Source organism: Vigna radiata, chromosome 9, assembly GCF_000741045.1.
Source record: "Vigna radiata var. radiata cultivar VC1973A chromosome 9, Vradiata_ver6, whole genome shotgun sequence".
Taxonomy (NCBI): Eukaryota; Viridiplantae; Streptophyta; class Magnoliopsida; order Fabales; family Fabaceae; genus Vigna; species Vigna radiata.
In genome coordinates this window covers 7,496,526-7,518,093 of record NC_028359.1, presented here as the reverse complement: position 1 = coordinate 7,518,093, position 21,568 = coordinate 7,496,526, and the positions used below count along the sequence as shown (strand labels likewise).

Below are 21,568 nucleotides of genomic sequence, written 5' to 3'. Positions count from 1 at the left end.
CAAATACCATTTCCAAACTATTCTTGCTGTTTTCAAACCAGAATTACAGTCTACGTGCATCTTGACCATGGTAGTTGTGAATTTCAGTGGAAAATTAGTACTGCAGTAGTGAAATTCTGATATATGCTGTTTCGATCCATCAAATTAGATTCAACAAGTCTTAATTCATCATTGAAACATGTTTGAATCATTGGAAAAAGCATAGAGGCAGTACCGTTCATTTGGTCAATTTTTCTGGATTGCATTTTTTTGTTGTTGCCGAGAGCTATGCTATGTAATTTCAAAATCTGCATTGATTAGCTGTTTGATTCAATAAGAGTGGATGTAGCAAAAGCCATTGGTCCATAAAATATCAAAAGTTCAAGTTAAAAAGAGTGATTAAAACATTAAAAGGCATAATAGGACCAGTACATTTTGATTTCGAAATTCTGGTTGCACCTTTGAACATTGCTGTCAAAATTTAATGCAAGTTCACTGAGACATTTCATCAAACAGTTTAGTCCAATTTCTTTGCATAGCTATTTCGTGCTTGATTCTGGTTTATGGTCTTTTATTGCGTTTTAAATCTGTTCTAGAGCCATTCTTAGGATCCATTTGAGGTGTCATTGTGTTTGTTACCTACTTAATTGCTTGCTTTTCGAATTTTAAACATTCTGCACACCAACTGTTTGAAGAAATTCCTAGTGTTGTTGTCCATTGGCTGTGAAATTTCTAGCAATTGTGGAGACATTTCCCGTGACTAATTGGCTTGTTGGATAAGTGATTTGTACCTCAGAAGGATTACCACGAGTGGAAGCATCAAAGAAGGTTCAATGATGAGAAACAAATGCAAGAAGATGGCTCTTTGGGAAGGAAAACCGTGACTGAAAACTGCACCAACAACAACAGTCACTGTTTTGCTGCAGAATTTCGTTTCAATTGAGTGATCACCTGTAGCTGAGAGATTTGTGTGAATTAAGCATAGTTCACTCCTTGTTTTGAGAAGCCAAAGCTGCACACATCATTCCTTAGTCTATTCTAATTTTTCCTTTCCAATTTACCAAGTTTCTTTGTAATTTTTTCATTGATTTTTGGTTGTAAAGGGCCAATTCAAGCAAGTGAGGTGGTAGAGTTCATAAGTGCTCTTCCCTCATTTGTTAACTTGACTCAAGAAGTCTCACAACCTAAAATTGGGTAGTCGGTGAGTGTGTCTTAGATCCAAAGTCTAAGCCTCACCTTAGGAGACCTCACTTTTACTTTTCCGTTTTACATTCAAGCTTTCATTGTTTTTCATTTGAGGATTAGGAGCGCGCCTAGAGTCCGAATTTTAGAGTCCCAACTTTTGTTTTCTTTTGTTTTTTATTTGCTTTTGAATCTTCTTTTGTAATTTTAGAAGTAATCTTTGAGTTACAATAACTAAGTAGCCTAGAACACTTTTGGCAAGGAAAAGGCTTGGTACTTAAGCAACCCTAGTGGTTCACCTCCCTTACCTGGAATTTGTTCTTTGGTGAAATCTAAGTAGTTGTAACATAAGAAAACTTTTAGAAACAAAAATGTCTTTTTATTCATCTAAGTTGTCTAGTTCATACATTAAGGATGATTTGTGTACTAAAGCTAGAAAAATTCCCTTCTTTGGTAAAGATACAAATGTCTTAACATATTTAGTTTGGGAAAAAGAAATTAATCAAATGCATCCTGTTCTTCTTAGACAAAGTGAACTTGACATATTTTGTACACCTTTTGTACTACCGTTGTACAAAATTTGTACGTACTATCTTTGTACAAAATTTGTACATCATTTGTACCTTTGTACAATATTTGTACACCCTTTGTACTATTTTTGTACAAAATTTGTACACTTTTGTACACTTTTTATAGACCCTTTGAACATCTTTTGTACATCTTTTGTACACCTTTGTACATCTCTTGTACTCTTTTTATACACCATTTGTACATCCCTTTACATCCTTGTACATCCCTTGTACACTTCTTTACACCATTGTACACCTCTTGTACATCAATTGTTTGCCATTTAAATACCTCAGCACTCCAATTTTCAGTCTCTTCTATTGTCCCTTAAAGGACGAAGAAACTCATTTCTTCCACCACCTCTTAAAGACCAAGAGATAGAAAAGATAAAACCGAATTATACATAAAAGTATAGATAGAAAACATAATAATAACCACCACCATTGTTATACCAGTATAAAAGTCAACCCTAAAATAAAAACAATACATGCTTTATACACCACCCCTTTTTATCACATACAACTTAATTCATAATAGTTTTTCATACCACATCAAAAGTGGTCCCCACATCAACACCACTCTCTCTCCTTATTATTAATTTACTTTCGTCACATGCCAATACCATGTATCTCCCTAGCCATCCCATAATTGCTTTGCTTCCATAAGTAAATTCATATATATATATATATATATATATATATATATATATATATATATATATATATATATATTTAACAACTGCACTATTTTTAAGAAAATGTATAACAACTTTTTTGATAGTTTTTTTATAGTTGTTTATGTGGCAACTTGTGATTGATCCGTTTCAAATATACAAACCAATAAAACAGTATCATATAATCTATTGTGAAAAAATTGTTAAAATATCATCATCCAATGCACTTAATATATTCAAACACAACCCATACCCTTATTTTTCCTCATAACAAAAATGTAATAACATTTTTGAATATTTAACTCTATATCTTTCAAAATAAAAGTATCTTAAACTAAGTACTCAAATAGAATAAATATATAAAATTTTGTAATTGAAATATTAGTTACATTTTTTTAATGTGAAATTATGTTTGATAATATGATTTCTTAAAAAACAAATGGTATTAACACATAACTTATCCATCTCCTTAAATTTCTAAAAATCTACTAATTTTTTTTTATAAATTTTATTAAAAATTATGTCAAACTGATAAATAATAATATAACAGAAAATGAATGAGATAATAATGGATGTTCTATCAACAACTTTATGTTAACTAAATAAAAAAAATTAAAATGACTAAAGTTGAAATATTTGTAAATACTCATTATTTCTTTCAACTACTAAAATTAATTTTGTTAACAAGATATGTTATTATAAATACTCATTACAAAACTTCAAAATTGATAGAATGGAGAAAGGAAAAATGTTGGTGTTTGTTGTGTTGACACTGTTGTTTTGCTCTTTATGTGATTCTTCAAGGTTGATGAAGAATGTTGAAAGCCAAAATAGGAGAAATCTTCAAGCAGGTATCTAATTTTAGCAAATGAAACCATAAAGAAAGAATTTTTTAGTGAAGAAAGTAAAGAATTTTTAAGTGAAGACAGTAAAGAATTGTGGTAAAATGTAGTATGTTTGAATACTGTATATCTAGAATTTTCAATTCAACATCACAGTCTAATTGCAAAATTGTTCATATTATTTTGCAGCTGATGTCCTTGTTTCTTCTGGTCTTTCTGAGCTTGGCTACATTTATGTTAACATAGGTAAATGAAAACATTTTTTTTCAGTTGATAGCCAGTTTTATTTTTATTTCACTTCATTTTAGTTTGCAGAGTGACATATGAACTGCAAGTAACCTTGATCAACAATTCTTTACAGATGATGGCTGGGGTGAAATGACTCGAGATATCGATGTATGGATTGTATTGATAGTATAGGTTTTGTTTCTTCATCTCTTTAAACCAAATTAAAATAATTTCATTGAAATTAATAAAGTATTTCACCCAAATTGTCTGTGACAGGGTAATTTGGTACCTGATAAAAAAACATTTTCCTTCTGGCATCAAAGCCCTAGCACATTATGTTCATGAGAAGGGTCTGAAGCTTGGCATTTATGCAGATGCAGGGTACAAGATATAACCAAAACACATGCTTCTCATAATTTAAAAAAAAATGCATATGTTCAAATTTTTCATTGTTTAGGTTTATGTAGAACTGTGCTTGAGGGTAATTTTGCAGGTACTATACTTGTGCAAAACGTATGCCTGGTTCACTTGGTTATGAAGAGCAAGATGCCAAGACTTTTGCATCATGGGTATATACACATATTTATGACCCTGATTATTTATTAAGCGATGAATGTCAACAACACTTTTTTCTATAATTAGCTAAAGTTTATTAGAAATTAGAAATTTTGGCATGTTCTACTAATCATTTAACCATCCCCTCTTGATTTAGCAGTAAAGAGTGATAGAAAGAATGTTGCTGGCATTCTCTATTTAATTTGCTTGACTTTATCATGTTAGTTGCTTGTGTTGGAATAAACTTAAATGGGCAGCTTTAATGGATAGATAATGTTTTAGAAGTTTTGTAAAGTGCAAAGGTCGGAAGTTTATTGTGTTGTTAAATGTCATTAGTGTGTCATGTTTTGTGATGATTAGCAGACGTGAAGGCTTGAAGATGAAAAGCCAAAATTGAGAGTTATAGTGTTTGATTTATTACAACAAGTGTATGACAAGTATTTGAATATAGAAAACTTGACGTCAATTGAACAAACTGTTATTAATATCATTGTTTCTTCTTGCAGGGTGTTGATTATCTCAAGTATGATAATTGTAACAATGGTGGAATAAAGCCTCTTCAAAGGTAGCAGAAGCTAGTTACATATTTAATAGCACTTTTATGGTTATTTTTCAATCTTTTCTTGGTACTTAAAAGTGAAAACTGTTGTGTTCTTTTGATATTCATAGATATCCTATTATGACTCGAGCTTTGATGAAGGCAGGCCGTCCAATCTACTTCTCATTATGTGAATGGTAGTTTTGTTTTGTTTACTTTTAGAATGTTGATTGTCTTCAAAGTTTTCCCTCTGACTACATGTGCTTTGTTGGTAGGGGAGACATGCACCCTGCATTATGGGGTTTTCCAGTGGGAAATAGCTGGAGAACTAGTGATGACATTGATGATAACTGGGAAAGGTAAGCAAGAAATTGTAACAAAGTTTGGTTTATGTTTAGTGGTTGTAGAAAATATATGTAAAAATGTTCACTTTTGGCAGAATGGTTTCAAGAATAGACATAAATGATGTTTATGCTGATTTTGCAAAACCTGGTGGTTGGAATGGTATGAATTTCACTGATGACTCATGAGAGAGTATCTCTTTTATATTCATCTTACTGTGCACCATTCTTTAACAATCCTTAAAATCAACAGATCCCGACATGCTGGAGGTAGGAAATGGAAAGATGAAGAAACATGAATACGTTGTTCACTTCAGTTTATGGGCCATCTCCAAGGTACCATCCATCTTAAACATTGTCTTGTCATGCTTGTCTGTAACTTCTATGAAGAGACATATACTTCAGATTACACTGTTCATGCACTGAATTGCAAGTCGTGTGAATATTGTCTTCTAATTAGAAATATATATATAAGTTTTGTAAGAGCTATTTAAAAGCCATGCTTAAACACTGCACTTTGTAGATTCTGTTTTTTCATGCAAAGACTTATTGCAGGCTCCTCTTCTTATTGGCTGTGATCTTGGAAAAATGGACGATGACACTCTAGAGATACTATCAAATGCAGAGGTTATTGCAGTTAACCAAGGTGAAGAGATACTATACTATCAGTTCTGCATTGTACATTAAGCTATAATGACCTTTTGTGACATGTTTTTGTTCCAATTTCAGATCCACTTGGTGTACAAGCTAAAAGGGTTAGGATGGAAGGAGCACTAGAGGTAAATTGCACTTGTTATTATATTATATGTTAGGAATAATCCAAATGTGAATTTAAGTCCTCTGGATAGAAATGATAAAATGAAACATCCTATAAGAAAAAAGACTCATAAATTCATTGTCTTGAGTTTTTGGATTAATTATTCCATGCATGCATGCATGTTGAATGAGAAATAAAAGAAAGAACAATGATAATGAAAATGTGTTTTTTGATCAGGTTTGGGCAGGTCCTCTTTCAGAATACAGGGTGGCTGTTCTCTTACTGAATAAATTCAGTGATCGCCGATCAGAGATAACTGCAGAATGGGAAGATATTGGCCTTGACCCTTCAACTCTTGTTCAAGCAAGAGATCTTTGGAAGGTAAAATACAATAATTTAGTCACACATTCTATGTTGTTTTTCAATGGATACTGATGCTGTAATAACACATGTTCTTTTCTGATGTATGCAGCACGAGACATTAGAAAGACAGTTCGTGGGCAAAATGACTGTCACTGTTGAACCACATTCTTGCAAGATGTATGTGTTGAAGCCAATAGCTTGAATTTCAGAACATGTTCTTAAATTTTTATTCAGAGACATCATTCTACCTTTTTGTTACTTTATGCGATGTTTAGATTCGTGTTTTCTTAGTTATATTTATGTTGTTTTTTGTCAGTGTATGTGTTTCTTTAATATCTTGAGTGATCATGGTTTCAACAAGGAAAAAGTCTTTTTAACAATTTTTTTTACAACGCATACGTGATAATTTGTGATTGGTTCATTTCAAATATTTTTTTAAAATAAATTTAAACAAATCAATAAAATGATGATACATTTTTTGTTGTAAAAAAGTTGTTAAAAAAAAGTTGTTAAAATATGATTGTCCTTTGGATTAACCATATAACTATATTTTTCTATGAGAATTTGAGATAGAGAAAAATAACCATAATTATTTGATAACTATATATAATATTTGAAACATGGATATTATATATAATCAAGTCACAATTCGTTTTGGTGTGATAAAACTGGTTTTAATTTTAGTTTTTATTTTTGGATCAGTAACCAAAATGTGTTATACCAATTATAATAATAAGAATTGATTCTGAAAATAAATAATTTTGTTTGGAAAATTGATTTTATGGTTATTATTACACCTTAACAACCTATTTTACTTTTATTTAAAAAAGAAGAAAACTACAAATATAAAGATGTTTTATGCTTGAAGAATTGAATCATATTTAATTAAAACTGATTTTAAAGGTTAAAATTATTTCTAAGGACTAAAATCAATTACTGATCTAAAATATTTAACTGTCAAATTAATACTTGTGGAAAACCGATTATGGTTTTGTTATAAGATTAACATATCAAATATGATTAATATTTATAATCGGATTCTTCTTTTTTCTTATACACATTTTCTTTCTAATTTTTTACCTTTTTTTATGAATATTCTTTTTTTTTTCTAATACACTAGAATGATTACTTTATTATTTTTACCTAAACCATTTTTTCAATTTGATCATTTAGCTATCAATAATAAAAAAATCTACAAAATAAATAAAAACTATTTAGTGTAAATATTATTTATATTTATTTCTATAATTACTAGTAGAAACATGTTCTTTTTATAAATAATTAATTAAATTTTAAAAAATAATTAAATTTAAATAAACAATTTTTAGAAGGATAAAATAGTAAAATCATTATTTTAATTTAAAATGTAAAAATGAAAACACAATTATTTTAAAGTATAATTAGAAAGAAAGTGTACACAGTAAAAAAAAGGGTCCATAATAATAATTTTATTATAAAAAAGTACACATGTGCCTATTACATATATTTTTTTATTAATAATTACTAGTGAAAATATTTGTGAATGTATCTTTCTTTTTTTTATTATAAATAATTAATCTAATTTTAAAAACAATTAAATTCAAATAAATAACCATTTAAAAGGATGAAAAAAACAAGTTAATGATTATCATTTAGTTTAAAAAAAAGTTATTTAAAAAGAGAAAATCCTCCTTATCTTTGATAATTATCATCAAACCATTTAAAAAAGTTGAATACCTATTTAGTTTTAAAAGTGATACAAATGTATTACCTCAAAATAAAGATAAAGATGAATAATAAAACGTGGGACAATAAAAAGAAAAATGATTTGCTAAGTTAAGGGAATTAGTTAAGTTTATGTAATGAAAACAATGTGCCATTATTGGAAATAATGTGATTTTTCTTTAGATTGTAAATCATAGCGAGATATCATATACAGTATTCATATTTATCAGAGATCATGTACAACATTCACATTGAAAATATTTGTGTAATATCTTTTCATTTAAATCAGTGTTTAAAAACCCTTCCAACTTTTAAAAATATCTTTCGATACAACTTCCTCCATATATCATATCTTTCATATTTTCAAAACATATTTCCAAAACTCTCAAAATCTAAACACATATTTGGTCCATCTACCGGAAGAGCCTTGAGGCTGATCTCTTAAAGACTTTTCCTTCAAGTTTTAGCCGTCTATATGCTTCTCTCAGATGACAAGGCCGAATTGGTCCAGATTCCTTCCTTTCTTTCATAACTATTCTAGCTGCAAAAAATAGTACAATTCATTAACATAAACAACTGGAATTATGCAAAATGTGTGCTTGCACTAAATAAAACACAACAACATCGTTAAAATCTGTAGAAATAGATACTATGATTTTAGAAGTGTCTCAAACTTACAAAGAAGAACTAGCCTTACCTGTTTCAACAACTTCACCAACAAACATTTTTGCAATGCCTGATACTACAATTGTCATTGGCACTGAAATCTTCTGGGTCCCCGTGATACTAGCCAATAACTGATAGGGGGAGGGAGAGGAGAAAATTTCAGCAAATCTTGTTATAGTATATAAATTACTGATGCAAATTTGGATATAGAGAATGATAATCCATAAACAAACGCAAAATCATGAGTTGAATCCAAAAGGAGTAGCATGCACACACCCAGCCAATAATCAAGGAGAAAATGCAAATGTTGCCTCAATCAGTTAAAAACAGGACAAAGTCCAGCAGTAAATAATTTGACAATTTTAACTTTTTACATTTGACAATGTCTTGTGTCTAAGGTGGTGGTGTAATATAATCCTTTATGACTGTTGACATTAAACTTAATTTTTTCTCAATCAAGAAATAAACCAGCCTACTCGGCTAAACCATAAAGCTTCAATTCAGATACATGATCAATTTCAGTATTTACAGCAGTATATTGATCTCTTTATGAATGTTTGATGCAATGATATTGATAACCTATCTGATGCCCTTATTCTTTTTCTCCCATCATATTTTCATTGCACCTATTAATTTCCCGTGGAAAATTTCCTTAACATCAACAAGCCACCAATCCAAAACCATACTTGTTCTTTATTTCCAGAGTAAATTACACAGCCCTAAGATTTTATCAAATATACCCTCTCCCTTTCTAATCCCTACCCTACACCAACTCTTCTTGTGTATAATTGTTTAAAATACATTACGGTCACTTACCAATAGAGCACATTACACAGATCAACAGACGTTAAACAAATCATCGACATAATACTCAGGAGGAAATACATTACAAGGTGCAGCTCTGTAGGAAAGATCACTAAGGAACAATTACACCATGCAACACTGCAAGAAAGGTTACTGTAAACGTTGAAGAAAAAGAAAGAAAGAGGGCTCATGTACAATTTCAAACAAGAAACCTCAGGATTGTCAATGTAATTTGCTCTTGGTTCAATCTTCTATCAAAAGAAACGAAATTCAGATCCAAAAAGTACGTTAACAGTAAAAATCAGTATGATGTTTTTATCCAACACAAAAACCAGTGAAGTTGCTTCAACTCGAAATTCATCAATGTCACAGTTCCTCAAAGCAAAGTCAAACAAGTGTACATTTTCCTATAATATCAAATTAACTGGATTAACTCAAACAGGTGAATATACACCTAAGATAATATTAATTGATGTTACATCAAACATGTGAATACATATATAGCTGAAATCACATTAACTGGTATTTCGACGTGAATACAAACACGCTTCTTGAGAAAGTGAGCAACCCAAAACAACAGCAGCTGTTAATTAAAGCAAAGCAATGAAACACAAATGGAGTAATATAAGAAGAGAAGAGCAGATACCCTTTTCATGTTAGCTCTCTGAAACCCGGCCCTCCGGAAGGACTCGTATCTACTCATCTGCTCTTCGCTGAACTGAGATAAAATTGTCCTGAAGAAGAAAAAGGGGAGAAATTGGTAAATGTGGAAAAAGGTAACGAATTTGAAGTGAAGTGATTTACGAACTGCATCTTGGCCATTTTGTGAGGGTCGCCGGTGGAAGGGAGCTTGGAAAGCTCAACGTCCATGTTGTCTTCTTCTTCCTCCTCTTCATCGTCCTTGTCTTTGTCTTTGTTCTTGACCGCCGCACTGGCCTTCTGCGGAGGCCCTGGGTTGAGGGGTAGAACAGAAGGAGAAGGAATAGGGTTTTGGTTATGATTATGGTTATGGCTATCGTTATGGATTGCGTCCGCCTCTATCTCCGTCGGAGATTCTGGCGGCGATTCCTCGAACGCTGCTTCGAACGGATCCTTCGATTGCTTCATCCCGAACACACTAAGGTTTTGTTTTGAATCTGATGTCTCAAACGCTATATATACAGTTACAACCATCTCTTTATTTTTTATTTTTCAACATTTTAAGAAAAACTATTCGTTATTAGGAGATTCTTATTCTAATGTCCATAACTCTTATCTATTTGGATGGAAAATAGTTAAGACATAAATTTTTTATATTTATTTATTTCATTCTATTTTTTTATTATTTATTTTTTTAAAAAAATACGTAAAATAATTTTATGAATTAAATATGTTTTTGGTCCCATAACTTTCATTAAAAATTAGAATTAATTTTCTTCAAAACTTTGACCTAATTTAGTCTCTTAACTTTAAAAATGCATGAATTTAATCTTTTTAACTAAATTTTGTTAGATTGATTTAATGTTTCAAACAAGTTTCATGATAGCAAAACACAATACTAAAAAATCCAACAGAGAATCCTGTGACTCCTGAGAAACATAGTTTGGATAGTTTTAGGAAAGTGATGGAGAATTGTGACTTGTGAAAGGACTGGTAACAATATATAAATATTCTGTAAAGCATAAAGCACTCATATATTTACATTGAAGAAAAATACAATGAGTGTCACATGAAAACATGTTCTGAAGAGAGAAGGGAAGAGCACAGGTTCTACAAATTGACATGAAACAACAATCACTGTCGATAATGAGGAACTCCACCAGTAATCGCAGCAATCCTCTTCTCCAGCTCTGGCTTGTTGGCTCCTACAAGTTTGTCAAACTCTTTTCCATTTTTAAGAAAGAAGAAAGTGGGTGTGGCTTTGATGTCCAAGGAAGTGCTGAAGTCCTGCAACATACAAAACCATGTTCATTACTGTCACACGAGTACAAGACAATTCGCATAACATCCCAGAAATTTTCATCTTTGATTATTCATTTTCCATACAAACTAATCAGTGGAAGAACTTCTAAATGTTTTATGTTATATAACGGCAGTACTAGTCAATATATTTTTGATTCACTTCCAGATAAATAATAATAATAATAATAATAGTATATGCAACTTCTCTACTTACAGTCATTTCATCCACATCCACTAATAAGAACATGATGGAGGAGTGCTTCTCGGACAAGTTGCAGAAATATGGAGCAATCATCTTACAAGGACCACACCAGGTTGCACTGAAATTTGCAACAACCTGTTAAACATGAAGCTTTAGAATTAGATACTGCACCCAAATGATATAAAAGGGGGTCTTGAGATGCAACAAAAGTTAGAGTGAAAATACAAGCTTATAATATCCTTTAGCAGAGTTTAAGATTAAATCATAGGATCTGCCCATGACATTCAATGCCTCCATACTCCCACTTTCCCACCCAGTCTCAAAAAGTTTCGAATCATCAAGAAGCATGATAGTAACTAAAGAAATTGAAAAGAAAAACTAGGTGGAAAATTCAGTTTCTGTAGTGGATTGAATGAGAACTTTTTCCTAATGTTACTGACAAAAAGGTTCACAAAAGGATTAGGGAGGCTTTGCTGTCAAGAACTGGATACAAAGTTTTACTCGCTACACACAGTTATAATTATTGTGCTATGAATTAAATAAGTAGAACTTACAATTTTACTATCCCTATTTGCTTGTTCCAAATGTTGGTCCCAAGATTCTTTGGTAGTAATAAGTTGCACATTCCCAGAAACAAAATCCACATGATGATCAGAATCACCATCACTATGATAACCCTGCAAATGTTAGAAACATGAAACTAAAGTCAGTCTAAGTATTAATGAAAGATATACAAAATTATTTTAGAAACATTGAGGTGCCATGAGGCTTGCAGAACTATTACAGAATTCCACTGAGGAGGAAAGAAAAGTTAGGAAGATACCATGCTGAAAGAGGCTACAGTTCAAGTAAAATTGCATTGAAGGAAAAAAAAATGCAATCTCAGAGACATCCTTTGAGTAAAGATGAGAGCCCTTCAGTAACATTAAAAGCATATGGAATTCAAGAAAAGCACGAAAAACAGAGAGAAACAAGCCAACATTGTATGGATAAGCTATTAGTAAATGCAGCTTAATAGACCAAGATTAGATTAATTAGAATATTACTGCCAGATAGCATTGGTTAATGATATTCCATCATCAATAAACCATTGATTGCGTTAGAAATGCAAAATCATTTCTAGGCTTCTACCAAAAAGCTTAAGCTCTAAGCAAAGTAGGTCTTCTACACAGTATTAGAGCCTCTATAACCAGATGCACAAAAGTTCAAACCTTTGCACCACCATTCTTCTAAACTAAGTTGAATATCACCAGTATAAGAATTGCACAAACTTAAACTACAATAGGATTTTAATGAAAATGTACCAGAATCTAAAACCATTCAGGGTTTCTACCTAATAGCTTTAACTTTTAAAAATATAAGTTGGATTTAGACAAGATGTAACAAATCATCTTTTAAATAAACACGTTATTTATTGTTAATCCCATTGTTGCTTGTTACCTCATGTTAATATCGTTTTTATTCTTGTAGCTATCCATATTCACAAGTTATGTCAATTTGACATAGATTGGCCAAATAAACCACAAATTTATGACTTCACTGCGAGGAGCTTTGGTTAAGTTACATTCCAAACTATAACCTACGCTGGAAGTGTATATGATCTGTTTTAAGATAACACTTCAAAAGAGAACAGCATGAAAACCTTGGGCTTTCAAGTTCTTATGGAAACAAATAACTAAAAAAATTCCAATAGAAGCATTCAATTATTCTCACCTTATGCAAACAATTGCCCATGTAATTGTTTCAAAGCCACGACACTCCAAATCTTCAATAATTAACCCTGCAAACAGAATTTCGGCACAACAAAGCTCAAAATCCATAAAACTCGAAGAAAGGACAACAAACAACAGTAAAGTCAGAGACTAAACAAGGAAATTAGTCTGGCAATTACGGAAGAGTAAAAATGACAATAAAAAGAGGAGGGGATACAACATGAGAATTACAATGCCTATTTAGACTCTACCTTCCTACTTAAAATTCTAAAAATGGTTCCAAGCATTCATTAGCAAAATGAGGAAATTAAATGACTAAAATGATATGATGATGATGTTGATGGTGATGACGATGCAAGTGGGGTCCCATCATTCGTTCAGAGAACTGATTTAGAAGCTGAAAACACAAGATTTATTGCCTCCAATAGCACAACTTCTATATCTGGGAATAAAAGTAACCAACTTTCCATCCATTCAGAAGCAGAAAAAGAAACCCAACAAAAAATTAACCAAAACTGAGGGGACAAATTGTGGAATTGGATCAGGAGTCTGATTGAAAGAAACCCCACAAATTCAATTTCAGAGAAACAAACAGAATAAAAATAAAAAACAGACCTTTAGGGGGGAAAAAAACCTAATTTGCAGATTGGGGGCAAAAGCAAGCGCTCCTTCAATTGAATCCGTGAATTGGGACAGTGAGTTGAGGTATTAGCTAAGAGAAGATAAAACGTTTCGATGCTTGCCAGGTTAATAAATAAAAGTCTTTTTGGTTCCCAACACAGAAGGTTTCTATTTCATTTTCAGACATGAGTATTTTATTTACAGTAATTACTTAATTATTGATAACTAACTCCTACTAATCAATTCATGCTATAAACAATTACGACAAAGACTTTGAAAAGTTTCGAAATTTCGCATTTCTCATGTGTGAAATGCTAATTATTAATCATTAAAACCGATTGGTTCCTTAAAGAGAAATAAAGGAAACAAGGTATGAAAATGGAATATGGAATGGTGATTCAATTTTGACCTCTGACCTCTGAAGACGACTCAATACCAAGTTTTCCACGTTATCCATTATCATAAGTGTGTATTGTCCTTTATTTTATTTTATTTATTATTGCATTTTTCCTTTTTTAAAAAATTAATTTTATGGTATTGCTTTTATGAAATATCTTTCGTTAGACACTTTAGAATAATTCTTTTACAAAATACACTGTAGTATTTCATATTTAAACAATTCAATAATTAATATTTCAAAGATACATGGATTATTTTATTTAAAATAGCTAATGTACTTGACTAAATATTTATTAAAAGTTCGATCATTAAATATATTACTTTAATCATCAAAATAAAATAGAAAATAAAAGTCTTGCTCTAATTTTATTCTCTAGTTTCAAGAAGAAAAATGGTTGACCCGATTTGTTTCTTGCTTCTGCCCATTGCAAGCCAATTTTTGTTGGGCCAATGCGTTCTAATGAGTGGACTCCTTTTATGGTTTTTCTTTCTGCACCTCCATTATGTCATTTTAATACAAATGTTGTCCTCTATTGTATAAATCCTATAATACATATGAATTACATAATCTAAAAATTCAAAAATGTATTTTAAAAATGTATTCTGGATTAAGGAATTTAAAATATATTTTCAAATTACACATCTAAAATACATTTTTAGAATCCATAAGTATATTATGGATTGAATAATCCTTAATATATTTCTACCATATAATTTTTTTTCTAACTAATATAATTTGGATTTTTCCTTAATATATATATATATACACACAAACACTATAACATATATTTTAATCTAAGTTTTATGTTTGTTTTATTTCATAATTTGACTATACATAAGATGGATATTGATAATTTTTTGCATGGTATTCACTTGTATTGTAAGGTCGAAGTTAATCCATGCATTTCATATACACCATGTTCACTTCCCCGGCTCTGAGACACGATAATGAAGAAGTAAATAGCATATTACAAATTACTGTGAGAAGAAGAAAGAATGCTAGCAGAGTCCAAAGGGTTCTGGCAGAGACTCAAATCCATTGTCAAAGATATCACATTTTTCATCAACACTATGCAGCCAATTTGTGATGTTTAAATCTTCTTTAAGCAACAGTGAATCATAAGGATAACTCTCGTACAGATCTACCACTGCATTCAATTTTCCCAAGCACTGTTTTTGCTTTTCACCTTTTTCTCTGCCATTTTTCCTGTTAGTGTTGTTTCCATTGTTTCTGCTTTGGAGGCTTCCATTAATGTTCATTGAAGATGGAACACTCAAACCTCGAGCGTGGTGTGTCTTGTTGGGAGTTGAAGAAGTTCGAATACTCTGAGGGTAGAGTGTGGCACTTGAAAGTGAACGAAGAGTTCCTGAACCGTTCCTCACAACATCCTGAACGAAAAGGGTTCATTGCACCATTATGATACAAGATGGTTAAGTTAAGGAGCAAACTGTGATTGCAGAAATGGACTTACCATGTGTCTGATAGCCATATCCAGTGATTTCTTTGAGATGGTTCTTCCCAGACCATTGTTGTCTGTGGCAGGACTCGAAGACTTCACAGATTTCCTTGCAGATACATCAGAGGCATCACCGGCATTTGCATGGCCACGGCTTTTTGATGTGAACTCAGAGAGCCTCCCCCTGTTGGCAATAGGAGATTGCTGTCTCCTTGACATGGTAGTAACAACTGGGGTTTGCATTTCAGAGTTTGGTTTCAAAGGAAGAGTAACAGCGGCACCAGGACGAGACCTTCCTGCAGAAACAGGTCTATCAGAAGGCAGTGTTGTTCTGAGGTTTGGTGGTGTTTCAAGAGGAAAATCAGGTGGAACTATTGGCTTGCGTGCAACACGCGTGGCTGAAGGTAATTGAGATGGCAGAGAATGGCGGCGAGAGGGAGTAGAGGGCCGTGAAGGAGACCTTGAAGTGGCAGCAATGGTTGGCCTTGGAATTGAGCTTGGAGTGGATGGCCTTGAGCCTTGTGATGTTCTAGTTCTGTTGGTGTCAGATGATGGTGATGAGTTGGTAGAACTGGGAAGTGAGCGTGGTAAAAGTGTTCTTGGTGTTGTAGTTTGGCGTGAGGTTGGAGTGGAAGGCCTTGCTGCAGATGGAGAGCGAGTAATGGGAGAAGATGGCCTTGTATTAAGTATGGAGGAGGATCTGCTTGGACTGCGAGTCACTGAACCACTTCTTGCTGGTCTTGAGTGAGAGTGAGTGTTGCTGTTCTCTGATAGTGAGACTGAAAGCTGAAACACAAACTGTTATAAGAATTTATGCATAAAACTCTGGCTGAGTTATTCTTTTGTGCTGTGTTCATATAATGTTAGAATACCAAATTGTGTTTCAAAGCTGTAGAAAGAAACAGTAAGTGGATATAGAATTCAGAAGGAGCCAACTTTACTTTCTTATCTTCTCCTATAAATGTTTGTTGGAAAGGTTATGCAAACAAGTCTGAGTAATCATCACAAATGATGTACTATCTAGTTCTTTTGAGAGATTGAGTGTGCTTGAATTTAATTTTTATGAGTTGAAAGCAAACATAATCTCAATGATAGCACATTGGAGTGCAGTTGAAGTTACTCAAAGGGAGCGCTGAAAGGCATGTACAGAAGCTGCACTAAGTAATAAGCATCACTCTAAGAAAAAGCCAATGCTTAAGCTTGGGATCTAGTATCTTGCTGCAATGGCAATTACTTCATCTTATTGATAAAGCACTAACAAATTCTGAAGCAAGAAAAAAGAGCACTGAAATAACTGTGAGCATCAGTGTGCTTGTGCCTATGGAACGGTTGGAAATGAGAATTTATTACAGGACATACCCTTGAGGCATGAGTTTTTGACATTGGTCTACCCAAACTGCTTCTTGGAGGCACCAAAGCTGGTTGGTGTAAACCTTCTGATGATGGTAAATGGGGGGTCTCCGGGGGAGTAAGGAGCCTACAACACACAATAGCAATGGTTACAAATCCAGTAGAAAAGATTGCAAACGCATGTGCCAACATTGGGAACTATTTGAAGTTGCAGTGTGTCATTTCAAAAGGTGAGGAAACATGAAGCCAATCATGTCGGAAGTTTAGATCAGAGATAAAACGAATTAATCAAGTTTAAAGTTTATTTTTTAACAAACCATAAAATCAGACCAAACAATTTATGAGTGGAGTTGACATGACATTGAAAGTGTGTTGTTGTACTAGGTAGCAAGATTCAGGACAATTGGACATCAAGCTTTGGTTTTGGTATGCTTTTGATTGTTGATCTGTGACATTGAATTGCAACTCAGTAATCTGAGTCTAACATGAGACTGAATGAGAATGTGATTTTGTTGATCTATCACAGTAATTAATCAGTGCACTCTTATGGTATTGGTAAACAATCTTCTACAATGAAAATAACATACAAGTTACAACCAAAAAGCCTGATTAACTGATTACACACATCTAAATGAATATTATCCAATGTCTGGTATGATAAACAGTGACAGAATGTTACCAATCATAGTCATGCTTTCCTCCTTCGGTGGATGACAATAGATCATCAATCTCACTTGTGGCCAGTTTTGCTGATTCAAACGAAATTTTCCCAGGTTTCCCTATCAAGAAATAGCTAAGCAGTGATTAATGACATTAAATTGCAAAGTGATAGAGTGATTAAACTCAGCAAAGTTGAGTTTATGAGTGCAAGAAACAAAAAACATGATAAATGGAAGAGAAAGTGTTGAGGATAATAAGGAGTTGGTTAGGACCTTGGGAAGAACTTGTGTTGGAGAAGGGATGGATGTTGGCAAAGCCATTGAAGCTGTGACCTCTTCTGTGATGATGGTGATTCACGTTCCTGGTGTTGTTCATGATGCCAAAAACTCAAGTATGCATTTCATTCATCCCTCATAGTCACATGTGTTGATATAATAATATGGTATGAGAATGGATTGAGAGAGTGCATTGCAGTGTGGTAGATGGCAAGCAAAAGCATTCACTTGTTTGTACGTCAACACACAAAACTGAAACACAAGCAGAGAGTGAAGGAGGGTACAATTCAATTCAATTCAATGCTCTAACTTTGTGATTTCATCACACTTCATTCAGTGCTTCTTTCTCAAGTTTAGTTGGCTTCTGTTGTCCATTGGGTGGGATGAGGTGTGTCAGAAAATGTTCAATGACAGATCGTGATCAATTTCTGGACATTGTCACGTGGTCACTTCCTACTGGCCCACGTGTCCACTTCTTTGTTTCATCCTTCTCACTTCATTCACTCATGGCAGCTTTGAAATTGAGTTTGAGACAAACAAATTGGGGTTTACATGTGCCCCAATTGCACATGGTATCATATAATTAAAGGCCTTCTTTTTGGAGTTTGCTTTGGACCTTCTCCTTATGCTCATTCATTACTAAAGAATCAATCTTCAACTACTTCTACACACCTTGCAATTTACATTCTTAGGTTTAGGTTAATTTTTTTTTTTATCTTGATAAATAATTCAAATTTATAGTTTATAAATTAATATAAATCTCAATTTACAATTTAATTTTATAAAAATAAAATAAAATTTGAAATTCAGTTCTTAAAATAATATCAAAATTATCTAAAATATATTATGATAATATTTGTTGTTTGTTGTATATATTGAACTATTATTAATATCAAATTTTAAATATGTATATTTTTCTATTGTAAAGATTATATCAAAATTTTTTATCAACTAGAATAATTTAATATATGTAAATAAGTATATATTACACCTTTCAAGTCAATTAAGTAAAATTTAATTAGATAAATTCAACAAATAATATAATTTTTCTCCAATAATAAAAATATGTTATTATAATAATATCTATTCATTATTTGTATCATATCTCTTTTAAATCACATGTCAACTTTATATACCAAGTCTTTTTTTATTCACAATATGTATCATTCTCATTCTAAATTAAAAAATAAATTACAACAATAAAAAAATTAATTAAAAAATGTGTTTTAACAATTTTTTTATAACCTTTTTACACTTGTTTATGTGACAACTTTGTGATTGGTTCGTTTTAGTTATACAAATTAATAAAGTAGTGACACATAATTTATTGTCAAAAATTTGTTAAAAAAATTTATTAAAATATCATGATCAAATTAATTACTAACTCTAAATTTTAACCATAAATAGAGAATGAGTTAAAAGTCTAGTACATACACATCATTCCAACCATACTTTCTTCAAGTGTAGTATTTGGTTATGTAAAGTGAAGGAGACTCTTAACCCACTTCCAAGGCATTGTGTTGTTATTATTATTATCATTGTTTGGGAGTTATGTCAGTTCCTTAAGATTGGGTATTAATTGATGAAGCAACCATGAAAGCTTTCAACATCGGTTAAGCTCCTTAAGTTACACCCTCTCCCTACCATTCAAACATTATTACATTATCATCATCATGCTCATAAATTTTGTTTTAGTTCCACCCAAAAAAGTTAACTTTAAATTTTCGATTTTTTTTTTCTAAGACTTAATGTATAAAACAGTTTAATTTGATAAACTAATGACAACTGGAAATTTAAATAAAATTTATTTTGAATAATAGTGTATATTAGAATGAAAAAGATTATAATTACAAGATAAAATTATGTTCAATATAAAAATATCATGCGAAAAAATAAAATAAACTGAAAAGTTATCTTATTTTTAAGAGGAAAACATAAATCTATAGTATAAAATTAAATTAAACTAAAATTCCAATATACTATAAGAGTATTTATAAATAAATATATATATATATATATATATATATATATATATAATTTCACAATGAGTATTAACTTCAAGTTAGTATTTTAGTTGAATTTTTTTTAGTTGTTCAAATAACTCCATTCGATTGATTTATGTGTTAAAAATACTTTAATGTTTAAGTTAGTATGATATTTAGCAATTAATATTATACTAAATGTGTTGTAAAAGTCTTTATAATCATAATTTTTGACTTGTTTTATAAGTTTTTTCATGAATTTCTGATTAGGATAAGTCTAATCACAATTTAATTCTATTAAACATTATTTTAACTTAATCAAATGACTAATTGATCTAACCGACACCAATCAATTTCATCTTAGCTTGGAGGTCGGTATGTACTGATTGTACATATACAATACACGGGCTCCTACGCCTTGAGCTTAGACTTAAGTCAATAAGAGTAAAGAGTTTGTTTATACAACCATTGGTAATGGAAGATTGTGCTACTCTACAAAACGTGTTGACGCCTCCTTAATCTCTACATCAACTCGGTTTCTCCCTCATGTCTTCCACTTGCATGAACTGACCACTATCTATGTCAACTCATCTATGCTTTTGGCCGACCTCATGGACATGCTATCAACAAACGAACTCAGTCGTAACACTATTATCAAGTGGTGCATGGTCACATCTAGAATGAGGTTTTAGATTCACAAAGACATCTTCCTAAACACCTTCATGAAAGTCTGAAGAGATTCGTCGTTCTCTTGCTCGACTTTGATGTGAGCAATCAACATCAATTGATATGGTCGGCTTGTTGCAAACTAAGTTCCAAACTTCACTCGAATGGTCGCGAAGCAGTTTATAGCCACTAACATGGAAAACTGGGACATGACTTATCCCTTCAACGAGGTGGAGAAAACTCGACACCATATGATGTCACTCATGAAGATCTGGATGTGCTTGTCGAGGTCTGTAGATCTATCATACTTGTCAAGCATCGACATCGTCCAGTTACTAGGCAAAGGGGCCAATTTTGATTTCGGCAACGAGTGACAACATACCAGTCATGTTGATTATTGGGACAAAATGATGATGGTCCTTGCTTGCAACAAAGCTACTAGCTTGGACTGCTCGATCCGGCTCATTCTGAGGTTACTTAGGTGGTTTTAAGAGGGTTGAGGTGGACGACACAGGATCTTTGCCATACTTCTCTTATTGAATGGTCTCATTCTCATCTCTTAGTGTTCTTATTTCCTCCTCATACTTTCTTTGCATCTCATCCATTTACCACTACATGTCTCATCATCTCCATCAGGTCCATTTGGTTGTTGATGGTCTCCTCTTAAGCTTGGTTACTCACCATATTCCATGTGGTTACCATGTAGGCTTAAAAGATCATACTCATCCGACGGTGGGTACCAAAATGTTTAGAGTGTATAGAGTCGAGTGTTCACTTTTAGCTTTCCCCCATACTTGAGTTTCCTTCTTAGTGGTTCAGATTCTCTAACAGATTTCTATACCAACTAAAGATACTTTAATGCTTAAGTCAATTTGATATTCGATCAACTTAATAACATTTCAATTATGTTAAACTTGATTACTAACCTATTTAATTTAATTAGATAATTATCTAGATTTAATCAACCCTAATCAATTTCATCCTAACTTGTACTATCAGTTTAGTCAACTTCTACAAATTGGGGTATATATATATATATATATATATATATATATATATATATATATATATATATATATATATATATATATATATATATATATA

General features: G+C 32.0%; 3 protein-coding genes and 1 pseudogene across 4 annotated transcripts; 1 reads left to right on the top strand and 3 right to left on the bottom strand.

Moving 5' to 3' along the window:
• Positions 1 to 3,121: 3,121 nt before the first annotated feature.
• On the top strand, positions 3,122 to 6,287 carry LOC106773230 (annotated as a pseudogene).
• Positions 6,288 to 7,980: 1,693 nt separating this feature from the next.
• Positions 7,981 to 10,339, bottom strand: LOC106773625 (transcription initiation factor TFIID subunit 11). The gene is made up of 4 exons (XM_014660347.2): positions 10,008 to 10,339; positions 9,846 to 9,933; positions 8,427 to 8,526; positions 7,981 to 8,270 (listed from the first exon to the last, which is right to left on the bottom strand). Exons 1-4 carry the CDS (start codon positions 10,304 to 10,306, stop codon positions 8,143 to 8,145), a joined length of 615 nt encoding a protein of 204 aa, XP_014515833.1. The 5' UTR covers positions 10,307 to 10,339; the 3' UTR covers positions 7,981 to 8,142.
• A 499-nt stretch (positions 10,340 to 10,838) lies between these two features.
• Positions 10,839 to 13,998, bottom strand: LOC106773580 (thioredoxin H9). 2 transcript variants are annotated; one of them, XM_022786371.1, is made up of 5 exons: positions 13,689 to 13,998; positions 13,056 to 13,122; positions 11,897 to 12,019; positions 11,355 to 11,477; positions 10,839 to 11,125 (listed from the first exon to the last, which is right to left on the bottom strand). In XM_022786371.1, the coding sequence occupies exons 2-5, from the start codon at positions 13,074 to 13,076 to the stop codon at positions 10,973 to 10,975; spliced, it is 420 nt and encodes a 139-aa protein (XP_022642092.1). In that variant the 5' UTR covers positions 13,077 to 13,122; positions 13,689 to 13,998; the 3' UTR covers positions 10,839 to 10,972. The 2 variants fall into 2 exon arrangements, with proteins under 2 accessions (XP_022642092.1, XP_014515771.1); XM_014660285.2 differs by having other exon boundaries at positions 13,670 to 13,992.
• A 923-nt stretch (positions 13,999 to 14,921) lies between these two features.
• LOC106773037 (putative uncharacterized protein DDB_G0290521) lies at positions 14,922 to 18,209 on the bottom strand. The gene is made up of 5 exons (XM_014659721.2): positions 17,814 to 18,209; positions 17,561 to 17,660; positions 16,891 to 17,008; positions 15,547 to 16,317; positions 14,922 to 15,463 (listed from the first exon to the last, which is right to left on the bottom strand). Exons 1-5 carry the CDS (start codon positions 17,914 to 17,916, stop codon positions 15,074 to 15,076), a joined length of 1,482 nt encoding a protein of 493 aa, XP_014515207.1. The 5' UTR covers positions 17,917 to 18,209; the 3' UTR covers positions 14,922 to 15,073.
• Between the last annotated feature and the right edge of the window lie 3,359 nt (positions 18,210 to 21,568).